The 27,495-nt window shown below is 40.0% G+C and overlaps 1 protein-coding gene across 1 annotated transcript in view; it reads right to left on the minus strand.

Annotated features, from left to right (window-relative positions):
* Positions 1-27,495, minus strand: part of efhc2 (EF-hand domain (C-terminal) containing 2) — a 118,252-nt gene that overhangs the window by 56,423 nt on the left and 34,334 nt on the right. The window contains exons 4-7 of the mRNA XM_072585167.1: positions 25,492-25,715; positions 21,741-21,989; positions 15,160-15,267; positions 14,913-15,051 (exon numbers count right to left, since the gene is read on the minus strand). Of these exons, the coding sequence (XP_072441268.1) occupies positions 14,913-15,051; positions 15,160-15,267; positions 21,741-21,989; positions 25,492-25,715 (720 nt within the window). The remainder of the gene's footprint in view (positions 1-14,912; positions 15,052-15,159; positions 15,268-21,740; positions 21,990-25,491; positions 25,716-27,495) is intronic.

A 27,495-nucleotide genomic window follows, 5' to 3' on the forward strand; every position in this document is an offset into this window, starting at 1 on the left:
ATTGTTCTCAACGGATTCCAGAATCATACCCATGACTGAGGTTGGCTAATTGGTCTACAATTTTCCGTCTTTTGCCTTACTCCCTTTTTAAACAGGAGTGTCACATTAATGATTTCTAGTCCTCTGGGACCTTCCCTGATTCTAGTGATTCCTGAAAGATCACCACTAATGCCTCCACTATCTCTTCAGCTACCACCTTTAGACCTCTGAGGTGTAGTGAAACTTAGTCTCAAGCCTGGACCCACAGCAGTGAGTCTGCAGGATGAGGACTGAGAGGTTTTCAGGAAAGCTGCAGACCCTCCAAAATCTGGACACGTGTGATTTAAAGTGGCACATAGTGCCAGCAAATGTAGCCCATAAAGAAAATCTCCAGCTAATGCAAAACATAATCAATAAAAACATAATGAGGGTTAATTTATAACATGAGCTACTGGTTTCATGCTTGAAAAATTAGCAGCATGTGGGCGAAAATCCAAGGTCTCAGTTGCTTTCTTGATGTCCAAAAACTTTCCTGATGCTATTTACAAACGCGGCTGCACGTGAGTAAGCATGCGTGCTAGAAACCAACCTCACCACTATGGCTGTTGTTATCTCCTTTCTCACTACTGAAGCATTGTTCTCATCAGTAAAGAACGGAAAAAACAAAGAAAGAAATAGAAAAATAATCAAATGCATTCAGGGAGCAAAAGAGCAAAGAAGATGCAGTGGAAGCAAAAGGGAGAAAAGCAGATGAGGAAGAAGTCAGAAATGAAGAAGCAGAACAGCACAGAGATAGAAACAATAATATAACAGAGATGTAATTCTGAATGACCATGCATAGCACTACAGGAGATCAATTAATGAGATTTCTGCATTTTGGTATTTAAATAAATGTTATCTCTACTTTAGTAGCAGCAGCTTTTAAATTAAATTACCTTTGCATGACATGTAAAGGAAATCCTTGCCATTTAGTACTGATGTGGAGGTAATGCACTGTCAAATTTTGTCACCTTTGACAATTAATCACAAACAGATGGATACAAACATTTCATTTCACTTCCTTGTGGAGTTTCAGTGAACCTTCTCTATTCTAAGGACAATGATCCTAATTTTTCCAACCTTTTCAAAACGTTTCATTCCTGATAATACATTGGTGAACCTCCATTGTAATCTTTTGAAGGCAATTGCATCATTACTAAAGTGTGGTGCTGAAAATTGTGTAAAATATTCCAGCTGAGGCCTAATTGGTTAAGTTCAATCATGATTTCTTTGCTTTTATGTTCTATGCCTCTATTTCTAAACCTAAATAACCTTTTTTAACTACCTTGCCCCAGAGTCCATCACTTCACATTTCTCTTCACTGAACATCAATTGCCATGCTTCTTCCCACTTTACCATCCCATATGTTATTGTGAAGTCTACAACAACCATCATCATGATCTAATATTTTGTTAACATATTTAATGCTGTTGCAGCCAGATGCAAACTGAAAAATGGCACTCAAAATGTACCTGGAAAACATTATGTGTGATATATATCTAATATTACAGTCATAATAATTATTTTATTAGTCTTTTTTCTATCTGTTCATGGGATGAGAGCATTACTAATTAAGTCAGCATTTATTCCCCACCTCAATTGTCTGCAAGAAAATGATGCTGAGCTGCTTTCTTGAACCACTGTAATCATTGGCACATAGTTCTACCCATAAAGGAGTTAGTGGGGGAGTTCCAGGATTTTGACCTGCAACAGTGGGTGATGTAGTTCCAAGTCAAGGTGACAGGTGACTTGGAGAGGAATTTGCAGATGGTTATGTTCCCAGACATCTTCTGCCCTTGAATGTCTTGTTGCCAAATCAAGCCTGGATGGTATTGATCGTCTTGAATATTGTTGGAGCTGCACCCATCCAGGCAAGTGGAGAGTAGCACATTGCACTCCTGACTTATGTCTTGCAGATTCTGCATAGGCACTGGGGTGATAGGAAGAGAATTACTCACCACAGAATTCCTAACATCTGACCTGATCTTGTTGCCATAGTACTTATATGGCTGGTCAAACTCAGTTTCTGGTCAATGGTAATCTCTAGGACATTATCATGTGGCCGTTGGTGATGGTACTAATGAGCATCAAGGTAGATGGTTATAGGGACTCTCACACTCAGTACCAGAGGCAATAGCCTTGTGATATTATTGCTATATTGTTAATCCAGAGATCCAGGTAATGCTCTGGGGACCAGGGGTCCTGCCAAGGTAATTTGAAATCAATTAACTCTGGAAGTAAGAGTCTATTTAATGACTATGAATCCATCCATGGAAAAACCCGTCTGGTTCACTAATGCATTAAGGAATCTGTTATTTTTACCCGGTCTGGCCTGCATGTGACTCCAGACTTTCAGCAATGTGGTTGGCTCTTAACTACCCACTGGGCAATTAGAGATGGGCAATAAATGCTGGCCTGGCCAACGATGTTCTCATCCTGGGAATGAATAAAAAAAAGTCATCCAGCAAATAAGCCAGGCAAAAAGAATCAGACAACAAAAGTACTCCCCCATGAATCAGAGCAACCAAAGCTCAATCAACCTGCAAAACTAAGGAGAGTGAAATTGATTGTTCAACTACCTACGTCAACATAAATGGTAACTGAAATAACTCTGCAGAGGCCAGCATCCCATCACCAATCACCCTTTATTTACAAAAACATAGCCTTTGACAATAGCACAGTCTCTCACTGAGTCAGGCATTCAGGAGCTCAATATCTCTGACATTCATCATTTCATGTCAGCTAGGTCTCCTTGACTGGATGAGATTAACTGACCCAATAAGGAAACACATATTCTATGAGGTTCAGCTGGCTAACCTCGTTATAATCACTACAGTAAAATCCATTGAAATGGCCACAATGTTCACACATTTTCTCTTCACTAACAAGGCAGAGTTTGATCCATATATCTTTTTAAAAAATCGTTTTGGACTCACCTAATTTCTAATCTGTACTCTGTGCTGTGATACTGATTCTTCTTGGATTTAGCCATTAATAAACTCACTTATTGTTAACAAAAGAAAGCCTGGTTAAGTTGGCATCTTTAAAACATATAGGTCTGGAATAATAATATTCACAAGAGAATGGTTTCATTTTTAAAATGACTTTGTTGCAACCAATCAAAGAGCCGGATGAATGAAGAAGGGGAGCCAGTTCATGCCTACTCCCCTACAGGCTTAACAATTTTGATATCCTTCCTGGAACGATAAAAAATTGGAGAACCTTGCCCAGATTCTGGGCTTAACAAAAGAGACCTCTAATTCTAGAATCCTCCTCAATAGGATACATCCTTTCCACATACATTCTGTCAAGACCTCTCAGAGTTAGATATATTTCAATCAAGTCACCTTTTATTAATCGAAGTTGCAGACAGGCTGAGTCAGTCCAATCTTTCTTCATAAGACATTCAGGTATTAGTCTTATTAAGTATCCTTAAACAAGTATCCCAATTATGATTAATGTCCCATATGGTTAAGCACAAATCAATCCCCTTGCAATAATTACTTAATTACCTGCATTACCAGTGGTGACTCATGGGATCAATGCTAACTTTGTTAATGCTTTTTTTTTCAAATTATCTATAGAATTTTTACTACCTATGTTCATACATCTAGCTAGCTTTCTCTCATAATCTAATTCTTTATTAATCTTATTGTCATCTTTTGCAGTTTCCTTATATTTCACCCAATCTTCCAACTTGCTACTATTAATTTGCTCAATTCTATGCTTTTTCTTTAAGTTTGAATCTATTTCTAACTTTTTAGTATACCACGGATGTTGAGGGTGTGCTTACCTGAGGGTGCATTCACAGAGCTTGCACATCCCAGGACTCCTTGGCATTGTGAGGTAGCAATGTTTACCACTGAGCCACCGCGCTGCCCTTATTATACCCTTTCCTGATCTGTGGTTGCTGTTACGGATCATGTATGTTATTACCATATACCATACAGCTACTCAAACAACTCCTGATCTCCTAAATTTAGGTCACCTTGCTCTATTGTGCTAATATCTTCATTAATTATTAGACTGCCGCATCTAGATTTCCATCCTTCCCAAATGTTTTGTATCCTTCAGTATTCAGGTTCCAATTAATGTCATTCTGCAGCCATGTCTCTGTAAGGGCTACCTTGTGCATATATTATTTGTATTTGTGTTGTCAGTTCATCTGTTTTTCAAATATTACATGTATTCAGATACAAATTTAAAAATCACACAACACCGACCTAACGAGGTTAGCCAGCAGGTATAGTGCAGCAGGTTTATTTGGAAGCACTAGCTTTCAGAGCGCTGCTCCTTCATCAGATGGTTGTAAAGTATAAGATCGGAAGACACAGAAGTTATAGCAAAAGTAAAAGAAAACAAAGTGGTACCCTATGAACAGCTTCTTCAGGAAAGAAGAAAGATTACAAAGCAGCAAAAACTAGATGCCTTTTTTTTAAGCCAACCCCCAAGAAACAGTCTAAAGCCAATGAACTGCAGCCATTCACTTCTGGACTAAATATTTTCTTTCATCATAACCCTGCACCCAGAACAGCATCTGAAAGTGATACTGCTGATCAAGACCCTCGGCCCCATCTTCACACAGTACTGTAATTCAGCAAACTTGGCAACCCCTTTGTGTTAAGTTTATTGTATTACTTGAAATCTATGATTTTAACATTTATTTAGACTGTGCTATTGTTTGTCTTAGGCTGTTATTTTTGTTTGGTGATTTGCCCGACCCTGTTTTTCCCAGAGGCCCCGTGACTTCTATTGCATGATTTTCTATAATACAAGGTCGCACAAGAATGCAACTTCTGCACTACAGCACAACAGACTATATAAGTTTCTCTACTTCTCTAGTTGAAACTTGCCCCAGCTAGGTGCAGGTTCAGACTGTCCCAACAGCACATTTCTCACTTTCCCCAGTACTGATTCCAGTGGTCCAAGAGTCAGAACCCACTTCTCCCACAAAGCCTTTGAGTCACGCATTTGTTTATCAAATCTAGTTGCTCTGTACAACTTGCATGTGCATCAGTTAATAGTCCAAAGATTATTATTTTTGAAGTTCTGCTTCTCAATTTGGTGCCCAGCATCTCACCCTGAACTCTGGAAAATCTTTTTCTTAAGTCTTGCCCTTGTCATTGGAACCTAAATAAAGCAATGGCAACTGGATCCTTCACCCCTGCTGTAAGATACTCTGCGCTGCTGAGCACTGGGCAGGCATCACAGACTTATTGATTCTCACCATTTCCTGCAAACAGCATTATCAATCCCCCTCATTACACTATTCTCTACCACCTACCATTCCTTTTTCGTTCTCTCACTTGAGTGACTTCCTGTACCATGGTTCTATAATCAATTTGCTTACCTATCCTACAATCCTCATGCCTATCCAAATAATCACAAATTGGACAATTGCAAAGGCCAAGGTTCCTGCGCTCCTGCTCTCTGGGTCCACTTGTCGACCTCACTTGCAGTCACACCCTTCCTGAGGTAGGGTTTTAGTCTGAAACGTTGATTTTCCTGCTTCTCGGATGCTGTCTGACCCGTTGTGCTTTTCCAGAACCATACTCTGGCCTCTTATCGTCAGAACCTGCAGTCTTCTGTTTGCCTTGCCACTTGTCAGCCTAGCCTAGACATCGTACAGATATTGTTGCAGTTTAAAATCAGAAGCCCCATTCCTATGATATATGGCATCATAAAATGTCCTGGTAACTTTTCAACTTCCTGTTGTGTTGTAGCATTTGCAGTTAGATCTTCAGCTCCTAAGTTCTGAACTGAAGCTGTTCAAGCTATGAACACGTATTGCAGATGTACTTGCAGGATCATACTGGCATCCAAGAGCTCCGACATACTACAAAAGTTAAGAAGGGAGTTTCAGGATTTCAATTAAGCACTCATCATGGAATTGGGAAGTAATTTCTAATACAGAATGTTGTGTGATTTGGAGGAAACCTTACAGGTAGATGGTGACGTTGCCACTGCCCTTGTTCTTCTGTTGAAAAAGGTTAGGTCTTTGAAGATGCTGTCAGACTAGCCTTGATGAGGCGCTGGAATGCATCTTACATATGGTACAAACTTCTATCATTGTGCTTCTTGTCAAAGGAGTCCATGCTTAAGGTGGTTGGTGACATGTAAATCAAAGGAGTTACTTTGTTCAATATGGGCTTGAGTTTCTTGAGTGTTGAGAGAGATTCTGTACTCCATAAGACCAAAGGACACCGGAGAACAAACAGACTATTCAGTCCTTGAGTCTGTTCCACCATTTGATCATATTTCTCACACCTACTCTTCTGCCACATCTCTGAGATGTTCACAACATCATAACTGCCTATTTCAATCTGTGCTACAAACTCTTTATCTTGTTTCATATACTCATTTAAATACAACATCCTCAGTCCTGTATTGACCATGCCCCTTTCTCAGAGATGTCCCATCATCTGCCGTGCTTGAAGTTAGTTGCCTGATCCTTTCATACTCTCTGCCCTATTACTGGTTCTGGAAACTTTAAACCTTGCCTGAGCCCTTTCCCCATTTAACTAGTTTAAAGTCTTTATGGCTACCCTATTTACCCTACCTGCTCGGATCCTGGTCCAAGATCAGTTCAGGAACACCCGTCCCAACAGTTTCCCCTTGTCCATATATTGATGCTTGTGTCCCATGAAATGGAAAGCCTCTTTCCCACACCACTGCTTCAGCCACAAATTTACTTAATTAATCTTGTTATCGTTTTGCCAAGCAAGTAGACAGTGTTCCAATACTCTCCAGAGTTGAGCTGCATAGATTTGGCAGGCTTTGAGGAATCGGGGGAAGAATTACATGACAAAGAATTTTCCACCTCTGGCATGCTCTTATAGCCACATTATTTAAACAGCTGGTCCATTTCAGTTTCTGGTCAATGGTAACACACTGATTATGGTCCTGGGAGATTCAGTGACGTTAATAGCATTGGCAGCAATATTGCGATCTGGCACAAGTGTGAGTTGCCATTTTTCTATCCAATACTAAACATTGTCTAATACTTGCTGTATATTGGCAAAGACTACTTCTTCATTATCTGAGAGAGTTGCCGCAGAGTGCAGTGGAGGCCGGGACACTAGATGTCTTCAAGGCAGAGATTGATAGATTCTTGTTGTCTCGGGGAATTAAGGGCTATGGGGAGAATGCGGGTAAGTGGGGTTGAAGTGCCCATCAGCCATGATTGAATGGCGGAGTGGACTCGATGGGCCGAATGGCCTTACTTCTGCTCCTATGTCTTATGGTCTTATGGTCTTAAGTCATGAATGGTACTGAGCACGGACGAACCTTCAGCAAATATCTCTTTTTATGTGAGTCTTATGCTGCATTTTGGGAAAGCAAATCTATAATTCCCTGGCTTGTCTTTACCGCCCTTCTTAAACAGTGGCACCAAGTTAGCCAACCTCCGGTCTTCCGGCACCTCACCTGTGACTATCGATGATACAAATATCTCAGCAAGTGGCCCAGCAATCACTTCTCTTTGGGAAAGTAAATCTTGGCAGGACTTATACACTTAGTGGCAAGGTCCTAGGGAGTGTTGCTGAACAAAGAGACCTTGGAGTGCAGGTTCATAGCTCCTTGAAAGTGGAGTCGCAGGTCGATAGGATAGTAAAGAAGGCGTTTGGTATGCTTTCCATTATTGGTCAGAGTATTGAATACAGGAGTTGGGAGGTCGTGTTGCGGCTGTACAGGACATTGGTTAGGCCACTGTTGGAATATTGCATGCAATTCTGGTCTCCTTCCTATCGGAAAGATGGTGTGAAACTTGAAAGGGTTCAGAAAAGAATTACAAGGATGTTGCCAGTTGGAGGGTTTGAGCTATAGGAAGAGGCTGATCAGGCTGAGGCTATTTTCCCTGGAGCATCGGAGGCTGAGGGGTGACCTTATAGAGGTTTACAAAATCATGATAGGGTAAATAGGCAAAGTCTTTTCCCTGGGGTTGGTGAGTCTAGAACTAGAGGGCATAGGTTTAGGGTGAGAAGGGAAAGATATAAAAGAGACCTAAGGGGCAACGTTTTCACGCAGAGGGTGGTACGTGTATGGAATGAGCTGCCAGAGGAAGTGGTGGAGGCTAGTACAATTGCAACATTTAAAAGGCAGCAGGACGGTTATATGAATAGGAAGGGTTTAGAGGGATATGGGCAAAATGCTGACAAATGGGACGAGATTAATTTAGGATATCTGGTCGGCATGGACGAGTTGGATCAAAGGATCTGTTTCCATATTGTACGGCTCTATGGCTTTATGATCTTATGGTGTTTAACATATTTTCAGCTTCAAAATGTTGGCACCTAATTTCCAGGTCCCACCCATCATGTTTTCCTGCACTCTGTATCAAAGAAGGATTGATCATTTATCTTTCCCTTAGCTTGGTGAAATTGAAAACTTATGGGCCACTCGGCAAGATGGCGGCAATTCTGTAGAACTACCATGGACAGCTCTGCCAAACAGCCAAGGCATACTGGTGATTTTTGCCATCCCTGGCCAGCTTATGTGGAAGAATTATTAGTTTAAAACCTTACAGAACACATATTGGTTAATATTGGGAGTGAGAAGGATGCCAAAGGGAAAGGGAGCAAGCAAACAGCAGCAGGGAGGACATTCCCCTGCAGCACCAGGCATACCAGAGACTGTGCTGCAGCAGCCTCTCCTGAATCCCCTGGGGACCTCCCAGGCTTACAGGAATTGGCTGCGGCGATGGAGAGACTTACCATGAAGGTTAGGGCTGCGATTGAGGAGATCTGTGAAGAGATTTGTGTCCAGGTCCAACCCATCACGTCCATGCTGCAGAAGCATGAGCGGGAGATCCAGGGCCTCGGGGAGAGGCTGGAGGTGGAGGGTCAACCCCAGGCCTCGGAAGTAGCAATGGAGTCTTCATCCAGTTGGATCCAGGTGCTGGAGCAAGAGGTGCGGGCCTTGCGAGACCATATAGACGACCTCGAAAATCGAGGTCGGAGGACGAATCTTTGAATTGTCGGATTCCCAGAGGGTGAGCAGCCAGCCAGCTTCTTTGAAAGCTGGCTGCCGGAGTTCCTGGGCCTTCAGATCGAATCCAAGAGGGTGCAGATTGAAACGGCTTATTGGGTTACAGTGCACAGCTCAGGGCCGGTGCAGCGTCCCCGCCCGGCCCTAGTGCACTTCCATTCATATAAGGACAAGCAAAAAGTAATAGAAGCCTCCAGATTACTGGGAAAAGATCTGCAGGCATTGCTGTTCATCATGTTCTTCCAGGATTTCTCGGCAGTTTTAATCCAAAAGAGGAAGTCCTTCGATGAAGTTAAAAAGAGGCTGAGGAGCCTGGGTATCCAGTACTCCAAGAGGTACCCTGCAGTGCTACGTTTCAGCCACGGGGACACAGTTTATACATTTGACTCAGTGGATAAAGCTAAAAACTTTGTAGATACATAAAAATAGACGGACTGGTCTGAAGAATACAGTTAACATACATCCACTTTCCCTTCTTTCCCCGTGTTTTCCCTTCCTCTTTTCCTTTCTCCCTAATAATTTTGTTCTTAAAAAAAATCTTGGAATATATTGTTCCTTTTTTTTATAACTGGATTTTGTGATGGGGAATTTTGTGGATGTTCTTTGTTGTCTTCCCCTTTTTTTTGTTTGTTCTGAATCTCTTTTAGTCATAAGTAGGTGACATGAAGCCAGGGATGGGTGGAGTGCTCATCCTGACTTTGTCAAATTTTTGTTGATTTAAGGATCATCTCCTTGTTTTTTTTCTGGCCTAAGGCTGGGGCACAGTCCGGGTTTGAAGGAGCTGTGAAGGAGGGGATGGGTAGGGTGAGTGCCCCCTAAAACCTTGAATGGAAGAGACTTCCATTCAAGGTTTTATAGTTGGTTTTCTTTGTCATTCTTTGGTAGTAATAGTTGTTTGTAGTTATGGTAGAACAATTTTTGTATACACAATTCTTTGACTCTATGAGTCTTTATTTACTTGTGCTCGGTGCTTTGTAAACAGGGTTCTGCTTCCTTGGGGTTCAAGAGTCTCTAAGGGGATATGGCTAAGTGTCTTATTAAATGGTGCACCTGAAATATCAAGGTAAGTCATTCGCCTGTTAAAAGGAGAAAAGTGTTTTCTAGCCTTAAGAGGGAAAGGGTTGATATCTCTTTGTTGCAGGAAACCCATCTTGATGATGGGGAACACCTGAAGCTACAACCGGGTATTCTTTTCATCCTTTATTACTAAAAGTAGGGGAGCAGCAGTACTTATCCAGAAAAATCTTCCGTTCACATTATTAGAGCAGGTAAAAGATGAGCAGGGGCAGTTTGTGATACTTAAAGCCCTGATACATGGGGAGGAATATGACATTTTAAGTGTCTACCGTCCTCCGGCACATCCCCTCAAATGTTTGATTAATACTTTCTCTAAGCTGAGTACCCTTTGAACACAGCATATTATCATGGTGGGGGGGGGATTTTAATTGTCTTTTGGATCCAACAGTGGACAGGATGCCCAGTGGATCCCCAACTATTTCTTCAAAAGCCAAGCAGGTGACTGACTTATGCGAGGAGTTGGGGCTGGTGGATATTTGGAGATGTCTTCACCCTATCGACAGGGACTTCACCTTTTTTTCAAACTCACATAAATGTCACACGAGGATTGATCTCTTTCTGGCTCCCTCGGCTCTTTTGGATTCTATTGTTGTTTGTAAAATTGGGAAAATAGCTATTTCGGATCGCGTGGCGGTATATTTGGAGGTAAAGGCCAAGAGTGAGGGGCTAAGTTTGCGGCACTGGCGTCTGGACCCTTTTCTCCTTAAGGATTCCAAATTTGTGGAATACTTTTTGAAGGAGTTTCAAGAATTCTTGACTATCAACTCAGGCATAGCTAGTAGTCCGTCCATGCTATGGGAGACTGCTAAGGCCTTTGTTCGGGATTAGCTATTTCCTATTCGCCAGCCGGAAACGACAGAATGGGGAACAGCAGCGCCTACTTGAGACGCGGTTGAAAGCCGCTGAGGCAGCACATTTTGTGCGGCCTTCGGTGACTAAGCTACAGTGGATCACGGCCCTCTGGGCTGCCTTGAATTCAATATTTACACAAACCGTAAAGAAAGGACTTGCTTTTGCTAGACAAAGGCTGTTTGAATATAGGGGTAGGCCAGGGAAGTATTTAGCATACCTGACGAGGAAAAAGCGTGCTCCCTAATCCATTACTGCAGTTAGAGACAGAGGCGAGGTCCTTACATACGATGCTAAAAAGATTAATGAGGTTTTTCATAGTTTTTACTCTGAATTGTATCGGTCTGAAGGTTGCGAGGACAGGTGGGCTAAAATAGAAGCCTTTTTTAAGAACATGGATCTCTCAGGAGTAACCTTGGAACAGGCCTCTCTCCTTAATGCCCCCTTGACAGTTCAGGAAATACAGGAGGCAACTAGGCAACTTCAGAATGGAAAAGCGCCTGGCCCTGATGGTTTCCTGGGTGAGTTTAAAAGGAGTTCATCGGGATTCTGGCAGGGCCAATGTTGGAGATGTACAATCACGCCTATGTGCATGAATGCTTACCACCATCTTTGAGAGAAGCTAATATTTCCTTAATTCTTAAGAAGGGGAAGGTTCCTGAGGAATGTGCCTCATACAGGGCCACCTCTATTAAATTCAGATTTCAAGATTCTGTCTAAGATCCTGGCGCTGAGATTGGAAAAGGTGTTGCCCATATTGTTAAAGAGGACCAGGCAGATTTTATAAGGGGCTGTAGGTCCTCTTATGGTCCAAGTTTGTCAGCAACAATCAATTCAGGGTTGGTGATTTCCTTAGATGCAGAGAAAGCATTTGACTGGGTGGAATGGCCGTATCTTTTTTATGTCTTAGAGCGGTTTGGGTGGATGGGGTCTTTGCGAGGTGGGTGGAGGTTTTATATCACCACCCTCTGGCCGTGGTCATCACCAATGGGGTGAAGTCTGGGAACTTTAGGATTAGTAGGAGTCATCATCAAGGCTGTCCCTTTCACCGTTGGTGATAGAACCGCTGGCAGAGGCCATTCATCAGAACATCCACATAACCACTCCAGAAGTGGGATCGAGGGCACACAAGATTACATTGTATGTGGATGATGACCTTCTGTTTTTATTGAACTGATAACCTCCATTACCCCATCTGATACAATGTACCAATTCATTTGGGGCTATTTCAGGATATAAGATCTACTTTGAAAAATCTGAGACTAGGCCCTTGGGAAACCTCAAGGATGTACCAGAGGTTGAAAGTAGCCCTCGGTTCCCTTTTAAGTGGTCACGGGTGGGGTTCCAATACCTAGACACTTTTATTAACCCCAAGTTTGATTGATTATTTTGGACTAACTTTGCTCACTTGCTCGATAATATTAGGCGGGACCTCGAGATATGGGAGGCTATTCCAATTTCATGGCTGGGCTGAATATCTCTCATTAAGATGAATGTTCTTCTTTGCTTACTTTATCCCATGTGTATGCTCCCTATAATGTGTCCCAGTTCAACGCTGCGAAGACTCATCGGTTGGTATGATTCCATTGTCTAGCATCTTGGGCGGCCCCTCATCAAACTTACTAAATTGCAGTTGCCTCAAGGAGGGGGAGAAGTTGATTTCCCAGACAGCAGGAGGTATCAATTGAATTCCCTGCTGTCCTTTGTCTGTGATTGGGTAGGTAATGATCCAAACTCAATACGGCTGGATATCAAGGTCTCTCAGGCAAAGTGCCCTCTTATTAACCTGTTGTTCATGGATAAGATGAGGACAGTTATGGACCACTGCTGGAACCCCATTGTCATTAATATGGTCAGAGTGAGGGTTGCTTATCCAAGACTTCACCACTCACCCCCATAGTCGGTATGCCAGAGACTCAGGGTTCAAGCTATGGGCAGTGAGAGGAGTTTCCAGTTTGGGAGACTTGTTTGAGGGGGAGGTTATGATGTCTTTCGAGCAACTGAGCTGCAAATACAGGTTGCCCAGCAGAGATCTTTTCCATTTTTTTCAGGTTAGGGATTTCATCCAGAAGAAGACTACGCTTCTCACTAAGCCCTGTAAGCCTGATACAGAGAGGTTGTTGCTACATTTCACAAGCACCCTCTCGGTTAGTGCCCTCTACAGCCTGGCAGGACATTAATCGGTTTTGTGAGGTTTAGGAGCAAGAGTGGAGATCTCTTCTGAAACAAGGGAGAACAAATGGGAGAACGTGTGAAAGATCTCAATCTGTAATAGGAAGTGTGCTACGCAGTTAGAAGCTCTGCAGAGGGTTCATTTGGCACCATACCGTCTGGCCAAGTTTAAAAAAGGGGCATCTTCAGTGTGCCTCAAATGTAAAATAAGTGTCGGTAATCTTGCCCATTGCTTCTGGACATGCCACAGGCTCAGTGTTTATTGGAGCACTGTGATGGGAGAGATAAGGAGGGTATTAAGGACTGACATTAAAGTAGACTCAATATCTCTCCTCTTCGGTCTACTGAATTTACCATCTTTAGACGGGCATGGGAAGAAACTATTTAATATTCTTGCATACTGTGCACGGAAGAATATTCTTATGAACTGGGTGTCTGAGAACCCACCGGGCTTGCTGGGATGTCAGAAATTAATTATGGAGCACATTCCCTTGGATTTTTTTACATACATTGTGCACCACACAACAGACCATTTTTATAAGACATGGCAGCCCTACTTGAGTTATTTGGATATAAATTTGTTGGCTAGATAAACTAGAGCATTGGTTTAACCAGGACGGTTCAGTTTGTCAAGCCCTAGGCCCTGGAGGGGGTCTCCTGAGTTAATACAGGTATATATACAACAGTCCCATTCTTTTGCTTGGGAGCTTTGCGCCAAGCATTGTTATTTTGCATTTTGTGTTTTCTTTTTTTATCTATTAGTCATTACTTATTTATTGGTGTTGCTTTGCACAGTGTTAGGGTTTGTTTTGTATTATAGAGTAGGTTAGTAGTTAGTAGACAGTAGTTATATTGTAATTTGTGTTTTTCTTTTTTTCTCTTTATTATACTGGTATTTGTTATTAGTTGTATTTTTCAATAACTTTATATGTTTGTTAAGTCAAAAAAAAATTTTGTTGCTAATAAATATGTTTACAAAACAAAAGACTTCTGGGCGTGGCAAGCCACATGGTCACGGATTGTGTTGAATATAATTCTGTTCATGCTGATGGCTCAAAGTACCTCTTGGATGCTCATCTTTGAACTGCTAAATCCTTTCTAAATCTGTCCCATTTAACACAGTGGTAAGGGCACACAACATGATTGTGAGTATTGTTAATGTGAATACAGAATTTTGTTTCCATATGATGGTCACTTTTACCAGTACTCTCCCAAACAATGCAACCACAACAGATAAATGTGAGGTAAATTCAAGTACAATTGTGAAATATTTAAATTCCTCAATAAAGTCTTTCCATGAGCAATCAAAATTAAAATGCAAAGTGGCTTCAGGAAATATAGATCTGCATGTAAGAAAATTCTTTAAATTTAGAAATAAAATAGGTTTAAGAAAAAAATGCTTCCAGATAAGCTGTACCTATTCCAAGATTTTCAGGTCATCTTGAGATTTTCAGGTTATTTTCATTTTATTTTGAGCTCGATGTCAAGTAAGAAAATTTATTTCACTCAAAGTGATGAGCCTACTCATCACTTCTTACACCACAATTTTCTAATGTTAATTTTATTACAAACTAATTCTCTATTAAGAAAATCTACTTCACAACACATGGACTTGATAGACTCTTCTGTGCAGTAATGGCTTTCAGACCTTATAATTTCTAAAATCATTATTTTGTAGCTGCAATACATTCTAGATTATAAGACATAATATCATACAACTAGCCTAACTTCCTACCTGTGCCTTCGTAGCAGAAGTAGTACATGACACAGATAATAGAATGACAAACAAAAACAAAGTAAAATTAACTCACCAACACCATATTTATTCCGGTAGTATTCTTTTGTGAACTCATCACAATCGCAGAGAACTATCTTTCGTCCCCAGGCATTTATCACTGTCCCAATCATTAGATCGCAGTCCTTGTAGAACTCCTGGTACACACTTCCAGTCTAGAATATTGCACACTTATTCAATTATAATTGTGTAAATAATTTAGCAAGTCTTTTCAAAAATACATTAATGTGAGAAAGTTTTAAATGCTGATTTTGGTTATGTACCTTAAGGCTGTCAAAGACATAGCGGCTGTCATGCGTTGATGGTGCAGTAGTGTTCAGTATTGTGCGATCTGTAATTTCGCCAGGATGATATAACCGATCTGGAACATGCTTTCAACAAAAATAGAATATTCAGCAAAATTTTGGGGAGTAATTATTTATCTTGCTTTCCAAAGTCATGGGCCAGTCTAGATTTTGCAAAAAGAAATGAGCAAGAAATAAGGGATCATCTTGCGAACAGTGATCGTAATTTATTGTGATGGTTAGGTGGAAGGACAGTGAGTTGCAAAGCTGATGAAGAAATGATACATAAACTGCACTAGGTGAGGGTGAACTGTTAATAACTGTAAACCTACAAACAGTAAAAAGGTATTCAGAGTATTATTTGATAAAAGACAAACATACTCAAAACAGGCAAGCGTTCCACTGGAATAATTAGGCACCATAATTAACAAATGACTTAAGATATTGTGTAAAGCTAAAAGGCAATTCTTAAAACAAGATCAGGGAAAATCCAGCATGTTGATAAAATCAGAAATGAAATACAAAGAATATTTAAAATCTCCAAAAAGAAAAAAAGAGTAATAATTGCAATGATAATTAAAATTAATAGTAAACATTTTTGTCAAAATATTAAAAGAAAGAGAATGGCTCAGGAAAGCTTGAGCCAATTAAAGACAGTCACAATAGTGTAATCAACAATACGGAAATGGCAACTTATTAAACGAGTATTTTGCATTTGGTGGTATGAAAGTAACCAAAAAATAAATCCAATTAAGTCTTCATTTTGATTTAGGTAAAAAGGTGACATGGAGAAATTAATGAGACTTAAGATAAACAAATCTCCAAGACCTGATGCTTTCCACCTGACAGCATTAAAAGAAATGCAGAGGAAATTGTAGAAACATTAGTTACTGGCTGCATTTCACCAAAAATTGGTTGGGTGTCAATTTGGAAGTTTCATGTAGTGTTTTACTTTGTGAGTTCGAGCAGGTTTTCTCATGCACCGCACCTCTCTGATGCCCTGCTCACACTATTATGCAACCACCAGTGGTATAAGTTTTCACCACTACTGGGACCTGCCCGAATGTCAGGCCCAGGTGCTATATTTAAAACCTAGCTGTGCATCAGGGTCAGCACTGTCTGGTATGCATAGACCTTCATATTAAACATCGTGGGAGGAAAACAAAAATAAAAAAACTTCTGAGGGCACATATATGGTAGAGGTGGCACTTCACTGCAAATAGAAGCTCGTTTCCATGAATTCATTGCTATTTCACATCATCATCTGTCTAATCAAGTGTCCTCGAAACTGTAGTTACATTAATCAAGTTATACAGGCTACTGGCCTTAGAACCTTGTTTAAGAGAATACTACACCTTCCCTAACACCCAGCATGGCATAACATTTTGTCACTGTTCAATGTGGGAGCATCACATGCCATCCACATCACATTCAAATTGTTGAGACATTTCACTTTCATTCAACCAAAACAAAAAAGTGAAGAAAAAGACAAACAAAGAAAACTTGCAATTAAATCTGGAACAAACTACTTCCCTTTTGACAACAACAAATTTACAAACAATGAATAATTACTGCACAGAGATCACATGTACATTTGATTCTGATATCACGCGATAATTCCGTTCACGTGTGATTATAAATAAAAATCGCACAATAATCATGCCATTTAAACTAAGGAAATTTTGTGCTCTACAAATATCAGTCCAAATTCTTCAATTGCATTAAAAAGCCAATTCGCGTCGAAGAAACACATGTTATAGCAGAATCAACTGTATTGTAAGATGGTGTTTTTAATTAATTCCTGCTGGCTTAGTATGTCTGACATTGCAACGCTCCATCATGCTGAAAGTGACATTCTTCCTGCTCAATGTCCTTAGCTTCTGCCTTGGAACATTGCTCCCATGCTCCCAAGCTCTTCAGGATCCATCACATCCCCTCATTGTCTGCCTCAGTCATGCAGACCACAGCATGTTAATACCTATGTGGCACATTCTCTCTGTAAATTATTGCAAGATCCCCCCTCCCCACCCACCCTCCACCCCAATCCCCACTCCCCCAGACCAATCCAATCATCAGAACCTCATCTTCTGGACAACTATTGTCTGCTTTGCCACAGCTGTGGTGGAACAGTAGGTTACATTGTACCTGCACTTGGGGGTTTAGTCAGAGGGGTTGTATAAAAATATCATTAGGAGAAAGTGAGGACTGCAGATGCTGGGGATCAGAGCTTAAAAATGTGTTGCTGGAAAAGCGCAGCAGGTCAGGCAGCCCTTCTTCAGAAGGGTTTATGCCCGAAACGTCGATTCTCCTTCTCCTTTGATGCTGCCTGACCTGCTGCGCTTTTCCAGCAACACATTTTTAAGCTAAAAATATTATTAGTCTTGTCTCCCACTAACCATTCTTTGTAAGGCATCCAGCTGCAAAATGAAGCATAAACATAAGAGTTCTCACAGATATCGGCTTCATGGCAACTCCCAGGTTACTTGGTGCGGACTTCTAAGATGTGATCCCAATGATCTCAGATGACTTTATGTCGATGGAATGGAACCCTTTCCCATTGATTGAGTCTGCTGTGTGATGATATGGTGCTCTCAACACAATGTGCATACAATCTGTCATGCCTGCACCTGAAACAAACCAGCTGAGTTTACAAAACCTACGGCCCAAATTGCAGCATTCATTTCATTGCGAGGTCATGAGATCTGGTACAAATTGCATCATTAACATCCTTGATATATTCGTGGATTGAGAATCAAGAGATGTCACAAAGGTTCCCAATGGATCCTTGAAAGCAGTTGCTTAGATAAAAAATTTGTGCAGAATCACCTTGATGGCCACTGGGATACAGTGGCTACCCACCTATGCTCTCTCTAATTTTTCTTATGCCGTGCAGACCTCTGAAGTCATTGTATAGCAGTGACTTTTACATCCTGAAGTCAATAGGTCTGCACACCAATTGGCATGTGCTGGCCCTCTGAGCCATGCCATTGCCACTCATCCCACACAGGTTGCAAGTTCTGCTCTAGCTGTTGGCATAGTTCTGTGATGATGTCCAATGTAATTGGTAGCCTTTGGTGGTAATGTTCCTTGCTCATGGAGGAAATGGCATTGAGGATGATAGACTCTGGGCTTCCTGCATTTCTTCCACATCCTGAAAGGACCCTCAGCTGCAAATTCTTGATATGGATGCTGTTTAGCTCCCATTAGATGTTGGTGCAAGTCATGGGCTTGGTGGTATATCTGTGCCTCAACAATTTCCCTGTGCCTTATGTTGTGATGTGACGATGTACCCAGTTATGACTAGATCCATTGGTTGCAGTTCAAATCATCCTGTGTGGGAAATATCAGAAACAGGTTGCTAGTGATGAAAGCAATCAGCATTCAGATGAAATAAAAATGATGGTTCAATGAGGTTCTCCATACAGTGGGATATGGAGGGCTCCAACAAGGAGGGCCATGGAGTACTTGTACATGTACCTTTTACAAAGGGGATCTTATTCCAATGTGTGCAGCACAAGCTATGCTGTACAAATAGAGAGGAGATTGTAAGTGCGGTAAGATTGCTGAAATTTTATCTCACCCTCCCATAGTAACAACATCCAAGTAAGGCAGCACTGCATATGAGAGTACATTGGCTAATACTTCCAGGTCAAGGTAAGAGGAAATCAACTTCATTCCCCTGTGCAACCTAGGAGAGCTTATAAATTGTAGCCTGCAGGTGACACTTTTAAGATTCCCTGTGATTACTTCTTCCTCACAGACATGGGTGATTGTAGGTGACTTTAACCTTGCTTGTGTAAGTGCCTGATCAATGTAATCATTCACATCTTTCACACTTAGAACACAAGTACTCAGACAGAAAGTAGCTACATAGCTATGTAAATGGTCACTCTGATAGCAGGCACAACCATTTTCCATTTCCACATGTATTTGTGATTCATACAAAAATGGAAGGCAACACAGGGTGCGCTTGACAAAGTGAGTTGCAGGCTCAGCCTTGTAATTGAAGGTCCTCTTAAAATCTTCATATTTCTTTCTTCCTTCCTGACCCCATCATTGCTGAGCTGCCACAGTTTTCCACCTAACTCTTTCACTTAAGTTTTCATCTTGCAACGTTACCCCCTTCCCCTGCCTGACAGATTATTCACATCAACCATCATATTGTATTTCCCCCACATCAAATTCAGAGTGGTCATGACTATCAATGACACTTCCCATCATGCAATAACCCATGTTGTCCAATCCACCACCATATCCCACTCCAAGATGTTGAGCTGCCTCTGATCACTGATGACAACCATGGCAAGCTGCCATGGCACTAAATGGCAAGGCAACACAAAACTACTCAAGTAAGGCAAAATACTGCAGATGTTAGAAATCAGGAACAAACACAAACACAGAGAAACTCAGCAGGTCTGGCAGCATCTGTGGCGAAAGAAAAGATTCTGGCATGACTCTTCTGTACGAGGTATTTCTCCAGCTTTCTCTGCACATCAAACACAGAGGTACTGTGAGCCTTTAAGCTCTGGAATAGGAGGCAAGGCAGTGCTAAGCAGAACTGCTGTTTGGATCCAAGTAAGTACAAAGAGAGGGAGTGCTAAGAAAGCAAGTGAAGCACCCCAAAGCACATCCTGGTGTTTTACATGAGATGTGTGCTTGTCTCTGCTTGCAAAGAGGCCTGGTAGCAGCATTATAACACAAAGTGTCAGTGCACTCCAAAGGGCAAAAATGAAGTAAAGAAGTCTTCTAAAATGGGTTGCAGATATGCAATAATGATGTGGTGAAGCTGATGGGTGTCCAGCTGGCCTTGGAGCATGCTCCAAGATACTGGGAACTGCTGTCCAAAGTGGAGGCCCAGAGGAACAAGCAATGACATACAACTGCCAAATAACTGCTCTGGCCTTCATGTCAGAAAATTATTGATGTCCAATTTCTCTCCAATATGTGGAAAAACTGGAAATTACATATCAATATGTTGAGATTAAGGACTGATGAAATGTTAATGCATGCAAAGTCAGCCTCTCTCTGCTCATTGGCAAGGATTTGCATCTTGCTGTTCAAACTTTGCCAGGAAAATCAGAATTTTCTTTCTCAACATCTTTTGCAATATTTTTCCAACTGGCTCACCAGTGCCCATGTGGACAAGAGCAGATGCTGGAGCCAGGTAATTAGTGAAGATTCTTCAGCAGAGACCATCGGAGATTTCAATCTCTGCTGAGCTGAACACAGATGCTGCTGTGAGCCATCAATAAATAGCATCTTTGCAGACTAACAGCAGAGAATATGTAACAAACAAAAACAGAAATTGCTGGAGAAGCTCAGCTGGTATGGCCGCATCTGAGGAGAGAAAACAGAGTTAAAGTTTTGAATCCAGTGACCCTTCCTCAGAACTGATAGCATCTACGAAAACATAGTATTTATGCTGAATTTATGCCGAACTTGGATTTATGCTGAATGGGTGAAGAGCAAGAGAGAGAGAGAGAGAGAGAGAGAGAAGGAAGAAATGGTTGGCAGACAAATGGATTGTTGATGGTAAATCAAGGAAGAAAAGAAGCTAGATAGGTGGGGTCTATGAATGGGTGAAAATTGGTTGGCTGTGCTGAAATCAGTCCATTTCTTCATAGAATCTGGAATGTTGGGGTGGGTAATAATTATGGAAGGAGCTGTTCACATTCTAAAATTATTAAAGTTGATACGGGGTTCCCTGGACATGGCAGAATGGTATGGGCAATGGGGGAGGAATGATTGGGTCCGAGAGGAGGATCGCATCTGATCTCTTTCACCCCCTCACCTGACCTTTAAAACTATATTTAAAACTATGTATTCAAAAATCTTCAATAATATAACTGAAATCTGAAGGTGAATTCAAACCAAAATGCGCAGACATTTGAAGCCTACATTGAAATTGGCACTAACTCTTTGGGCATCCAAAATGCAAAAGGAATTAAAGTATCAAGCCACAGAAAGGTCAGATCATGTCTGTGGTTCCAGCCTTTTTCACAATAGTAACTAGCCTAGTGACAAAGACGGGCAATAAATTCAATAAATTGCATTCTCTGGTGTTTGTGTCTCAATAGAGCATACTGCTCTGCAGTATCAACAAACACTGCCTTTTTAAAATTGATTCCTTCCACATTTAAAAATAGCAGCTACAGATCAGCAAATTGACTCTTGCCAGAAACTTCCAGCAATAGTGGAACAAAAGCAAACACACTAATGCCTGAATGTCACACCCTTCGCTATATTTAAGAATTTCAGCCAAGTCAAAACAAAGGATTAGAAGGTGTGATGCTTATTCCAGTAAGAACTGAACAAGAAGACCTTCAGAAGCCATTATTGCTTGACTTGGTGCAAATAACTCCACAGTTATTAGGTACCAATGGTTTCGGATGATGGTACATCAAATCCACTTCATTAACTGAAAGTTTCAATCCAAAACCCCAGTCACATGACTAACTACTGATTTGTTGACACTTATTCCTTATATTTTATATGATATAGTCCAGTGGAACATTTAAGGAAATTTAGAAATAACAATGAAAAATTACAAAAACTCATACCTTTGGTAGCTTGCCTCGATGGAGGAATACAACAGCATCTCTACCTGAATTTGGCTTAAGTACCTCCCTGATTTCAATAGTGTCATCTGCCAAGAAATAGTGCAAGATGAGTTCCCTGAATCCTCCAAACAGAGATTCTGAATCATCCCAGTAACAGTAAAATCGCAGCACATGTGTGTCATGCTCCAGAAACTGCTTAAGTTTGTCAATCTTCTCATAAGGACGAAGGGGCTGCATATTTTTTTCCATCTACAAAGAAATACAAAAGGTACATAAGGATGATGACCATCAAGAAAACCTACTGGTTACACTATAATGGCATTTCTTCCAAACAAACATCCCTCCCTGTCTAAACTTAGTATTTTCTAGCTTGCTAGATCAGAATATGGAATGTGAGGAAGATGCAAATGGCTTCAAGAAGATATAGACAAACTTGGAGAGTGGGAAAGTACATGGTGAATGAAATATAACGTGGAAAAATATAAGGTTATCCACTTTTGTTAGGAAGCACAAATGTAAAAAGCATTTCTTAAATGGTAAGAGATTAGAAAGTGTAATTGCACAAAGGACCCTGGCTGCCCTTGACAATAAGTCACTGAAGGCTAACATGCAGGTGCAGCAGGCCAGTTGAGAGGCTAAATATCTAATTTAACCTTTACCAAAGGGAATTTGAATATAGAACAATTGAAATCTTACTTCAATTGTTTGTGAGTTTGATTCAACATTAGGAAGGATATTATTATCACACAGGGAATGCAAACGAGATTCACCAGAATTTTTCCTTGATGGCTGGGCCTGTCCTGTGAAGAGAGATTGGCAAATTGGGCCTGTGATCTCTATATTTTTGAAGATTGACAGGCAATCTCATTTTGAAACTTACAAACCACTTAAAGAGATTAGGCAGGATAGATGCAGGTAAGATGGTACATTACAGAATCTTGAACCCTGGGACAAAATTTCAGAATAAGGCAGATGAAATGCAGAACTGGATTGGGAGAAATATCTTTACACAGATTATCAACCCCAGAGGGAAATGGAAACTTAGTTGTTGAGCATGCTTAAAGTACAGATTGACAGATTTCTAAACACTAATGAAAATATGCGGGAATAGTTTGGAAAGTAGCCATCGAAGTAGGTGATCAGCCATCATCTGACTGCAAATTGTTGTAAATGGTATTGGAGAATTAAACAACCGACAGCAGAAAGAGGCTCTAGGAGCATTCCCATTTACAAGAATTGGGTGGTCAGCATCTTTGTGCATAAGACAGAGTTGAAGAATTTGCAACTGTTTCCAACCAGAAATGTGCAAACTACCTGGTAAGCTCAGGCATAGTAAATGAAAAATATCCATGATTGTTCCACAGTGAGGGAAAATGGGATTTTACAATAAAAGCAAATCCAAAAATTTGTGTCCTACACATTTGCATTTTCTGCCATTGAATATTTTAAACTCTCAAGTATGGGAAATTGAGTTCATTTTGCTTACAAAAATAATTAATGAAAAACTGGATCAATAACAACTATCCTATATTCTTGGTAATGCTTTTAAAATTAAGTATTAGAGGTTTGTCAATGCAAAATTTAATTCAGTTTCTTCCCTCTAGTTTAAATTCAGCAGTAAAAATTCAATTATTGAAGAGATTCAATGCATAGCATCGACTAAATAAAAGATTAATGCATTGAAAGGCAAAAGTTAATTCTTCGAAATAAAACAAGACAAATTTATTTCATTATAATCTGAAAATATATTTATAAACAGTTTATTTTAATAAGTAAAATTAATTTTCACTAGATTATTCAAAACTATTAATAAAATTATCTTGTTGATTAATACTATTTAATATATTTGTTTCAAAAATGATTTGAGACAGAATTTTAATACAGTAAAGACATCTCTTGAGCACTTATTTTTAAAATAATTGTGTATTCATTTAAAAGTATGCATATATTAAAATCACAAATATAATCAGATTTATAAGAACAAATAATTTTATTTACATTTACTTTTGAACAATTTAAAAGGAATTAGATTGATTAAATATGTGCGGATGTGTTTGTAAAGATGCATAGTAGCCTAAATTTGTCTACATTAGGCATCAAATTTAATAGCAAATTTTATAATTAATTCTGTACATTATTATTTGACTAATGTAACCTTCCATAAATCATTGAAAATTAGGCATGGTTATGTGATGTTATTACACAGAGGACATTACTTCAGATCCCTTACTTTTACATAGGGTCTAATTCCTGTAATTCAAAGCTGAGCTATCGGTAATGGATAACAATGAAACAAAACATAAGGAGGAGTTATCTCTGTCCACATGATTATGGATGATATTTAAGCTCCGACATTCCATAGAATTTCCAGTGAATAGACTGGAGTGGAAAACAATCAAGCTTTGTTGGTCAACATAATTTTAATACACTGTGTTATGTAAAAGCAAAAAAGGTCTCATGTACAACATGTCTAACCACTAGAAGGTATCATTTGCATTGATTTCCATTTGCCATTGGTGTTTTTACCACACCAGGATGCTTGGATGGTGTAAATAATACCCACCTGTGAACCAATTATCCATGACATAGTTCTGTTAGATGAAGTATTAACTCATTCCATGCATTTTCTTGAAGCTAACCAATATTTCAGATGGTTCAAAGAATATTAAGGGTTTTTTAAATCACTGGCTTGAGTCACAAGAGCTGAAATTCAATTCTTTTTGCTTATAGTAAAGTTAAAGAGGTTAATTCCCCAAGAGCCATTCTGCACCCTCACCACCAATAAATTACATCTCATTGACTACGATGTCATTCAGAGCAAAAAGAATTTGTATTTACATATATTTAACATAGAAAATTGTTTCCAAGAAATGCATAGAGCTGCTTTCAACAAAAATGGGCTTCAAGTTAAAGAAAGAAAGATTATTTAATTGAAGCTTGATTGAAGAAGCAAGGTTTAAAGACAGTCTTAAATACAAAAAGAATGCTGAAAACGCAGAGGAATTTCTGGAACAAAAGTAAGGAAAGGATTGAATCTTAAAATTTGGCAACAGATGAAACAAATGCAATACTGAAGTCTGGTTGAGATTGTTTGTTAAGTGGCTTTGACTACATAGTATGAGTGTAATTTTAAAAGATCAGGCCATTTAACACAGCCATTGTACATAGGCTTTGTGCTATCCTGTATACCTTATTTGTTTAATTTATTTAAATGCACAGAGTTAGTTCAACATCCAAAGTGATATGGATGAGATGAAATGCAAGGATGAGCAGCTACCTTGGATTTCAAGAATCCAAAATATATAAGTTTTTGCATCGTGGATTGCAGTTTCTGTCATATGGAAGATGTACTATCCACTTACAGGAAAAAGGGGCAAGAAGAAAGTCTTCTCGAAATGTTTTAAAGTTGCATCATCCGCCAATGTCAAGTTATAAGAAATACATGTTCTATCTCAGAAACTCTGTTTCTAAATATATGTAAAAAATGAATTGTAAATGTTGTGAATGTAAAACAAAAGCAATCTATAAATCATTTTTATGCTGAAATTCCTGGGTACCTCGCTCACATCAAAACACATACAATGTGTTTTGAAATTTCACATATGAAATTTTTGGTAGCTTATAATACAAACCAGTGGCAATTTGCATTTTGATTTATAGGTTTCAGATTAGAACAAAATTTTATTCACTTATCTACCCAGTTAATTTTTCACATATATTTTTCCTTTTAAATAAAAAGAGTCATTCTTACTTCTTCCCGTTTTGAAGTGTAAGGATCTTCAGGAATGCAGCCAGGTGGGTTCAGTTTAACGCCCATTTTTTGCAGAAAATTTTTTGTAAACAGATCACAGTCTACAATCATAAATGTCTTGGAATAGAAAACAATCTCTTGACAAATGTTGAAGTGACCCACTGTGTAAAATTGATCATCATTTGGAGGCGGAAGTGGAATACGGTGACGATGAATAATAGTTCCTAAAATATAAACAGAAAACGTAGGTTTAAGCGTTTTCTTCTATTCCATGCTATTCTTTTTCAAGTGGCTATGTTTTGACTGTTTTCTATCCTGTTTAGTCGACATTACTTCAGATCCCTTACTTTTACATAGGGTCTAATTCCTGTAATTCAAAGCTGAGCTATCGGTAATGGATAACAATGAAACAAAACATAAGTATGAGTTATCTCTGTCCACATGATGGGAACAGGACTAGCAATCAATACTGCTGCATTTCTGCTGACAGCATTCAAACCACACAGTCTCTTTTTAGGCATAGGAGGGGTCTCATGAATACATACAAATCAGTGGGTTACCATATATGATTAGGACTCTTCTGCCATTTTAATTCAAAATACGTAAGTCTGGCTTGCACTCTCCTTCCTTGAAGTCCTAGCAAGATCGTCTCTGAGTGTCACTGATGTGGTAGACTAATGTGAAGGAGCAATTACACACACAAAGTTGTGCACATTGTGTTTTGTGGAGCACAAGAAAAGTTTCCAGCTTCTTCATTTTCTTTCTCACTTTTCTTTTACTATACATGGGTGCTGCTATAGGCAGTACTTTGTGGACAGAGGTTCGGTTGGAGGAAATGAAAGAACAAAAGCCTTGACATTTATCGCTGCCTGGTGAAAGGTTCGCAGCAGAACTGCTCAAAAGAAATAAAATTCATTACAATATGTATTAGCCATGAGTTTTTTTTTGGATTCACCTGAGCAATAGTGAATCAGGAGACTACTCTTCTCCAAACAGGATTCTGCAGACCTCTGTAATGTCCTGCAAAGTGACCAATTGTGGCAATTGTAATAAGGTCAGCCAGGTGGACCCCAAAGAATTTATGTTCCCTGTTTGGGGCTGTTAACTTAGTCCAATCAAGGGAGCCCTGGCTAACAGATAAAAACAGGATTGTATTTGAGGTTTGTCCTCATCTCCCTGTAAACTGGTTGAATGGTAGGGCTCGGGGTCTGGCTTTGCTGCTCCTCTCCCTTGTAAAATTTCTGTTGAAAAAAAAATAAAAACAGGATTGTTCCAACTCTATTTTGATTTAATCCCTGCACTGTTTGATCACACAGTATAGCCCTTTGATGTGAAGGGCACTGCTTGTCACTGGCCACTCGGGTGTTTCCTATTTTCCTGGTGGTGGCAATTGAATAAAGATTCGTGCACTTTGTGTCTTTCACTGTGTTTCACACCTGCACACACACACCATGGGTGCTGGGGAAAAAATAAGCACTACCGCAGTTATGCGGTAGTGTGGGGGTAGAAAAAAAATGAATAGGAATGTCAGAGGTTCTGCTCACTCTGAGAGCTGGCTTGGAGTGTGCTGGGTCAGAAAAAATAAAAAGAGTAAAAACAGGATTGTTCCAACTCTATTTTGATTTAATCCCGGCACTGTTTGGTCACACATTATTGCCCTTTGATGCGAAGAGCACCGCTTGTCACTGGCCACTCAGGTGTTTCCCTCTCTTCCTGGTGGTGGAAATTTGAATAAAGATTCGTGCACCTTGTGTCTCTCACTGTGTCTCACACCTGCACACACACAACATGGGTGCTGGGAGAAAAATAAGCACTACCGCAGTTAGGCGGTAGTGTGGGGGTAATAAAAAAAGAAAAAAAAAAATTAAATAAAAACAAGATTGTTCCAACTCTATTTTGATTTAATCCCTTCACTGTTTGATCATGTAGCATTGCACTTTGATGTGAAGGACACTGTTGGTCACTGGCTCTCGGGTGTTTCCTTTATTCCTGGTGGTGGGAATT

Source organism: Chiloscyllium punctatum, chromosome 15 (genome assembly GCF_047496795.1).
Source record: "Chiloscyllium punctatum isolate Juve2018m chromosome 15, sChiPun1.3, whole genome shotgun sequence".
NCBI classification, from domain to species: Eukaryota; Metazoa; Chordata; class Chondrichthyes; order Orectolobiformes; family Hemiscylliidae; genus Chiloscyllium; species Chiloscyllium punctatum.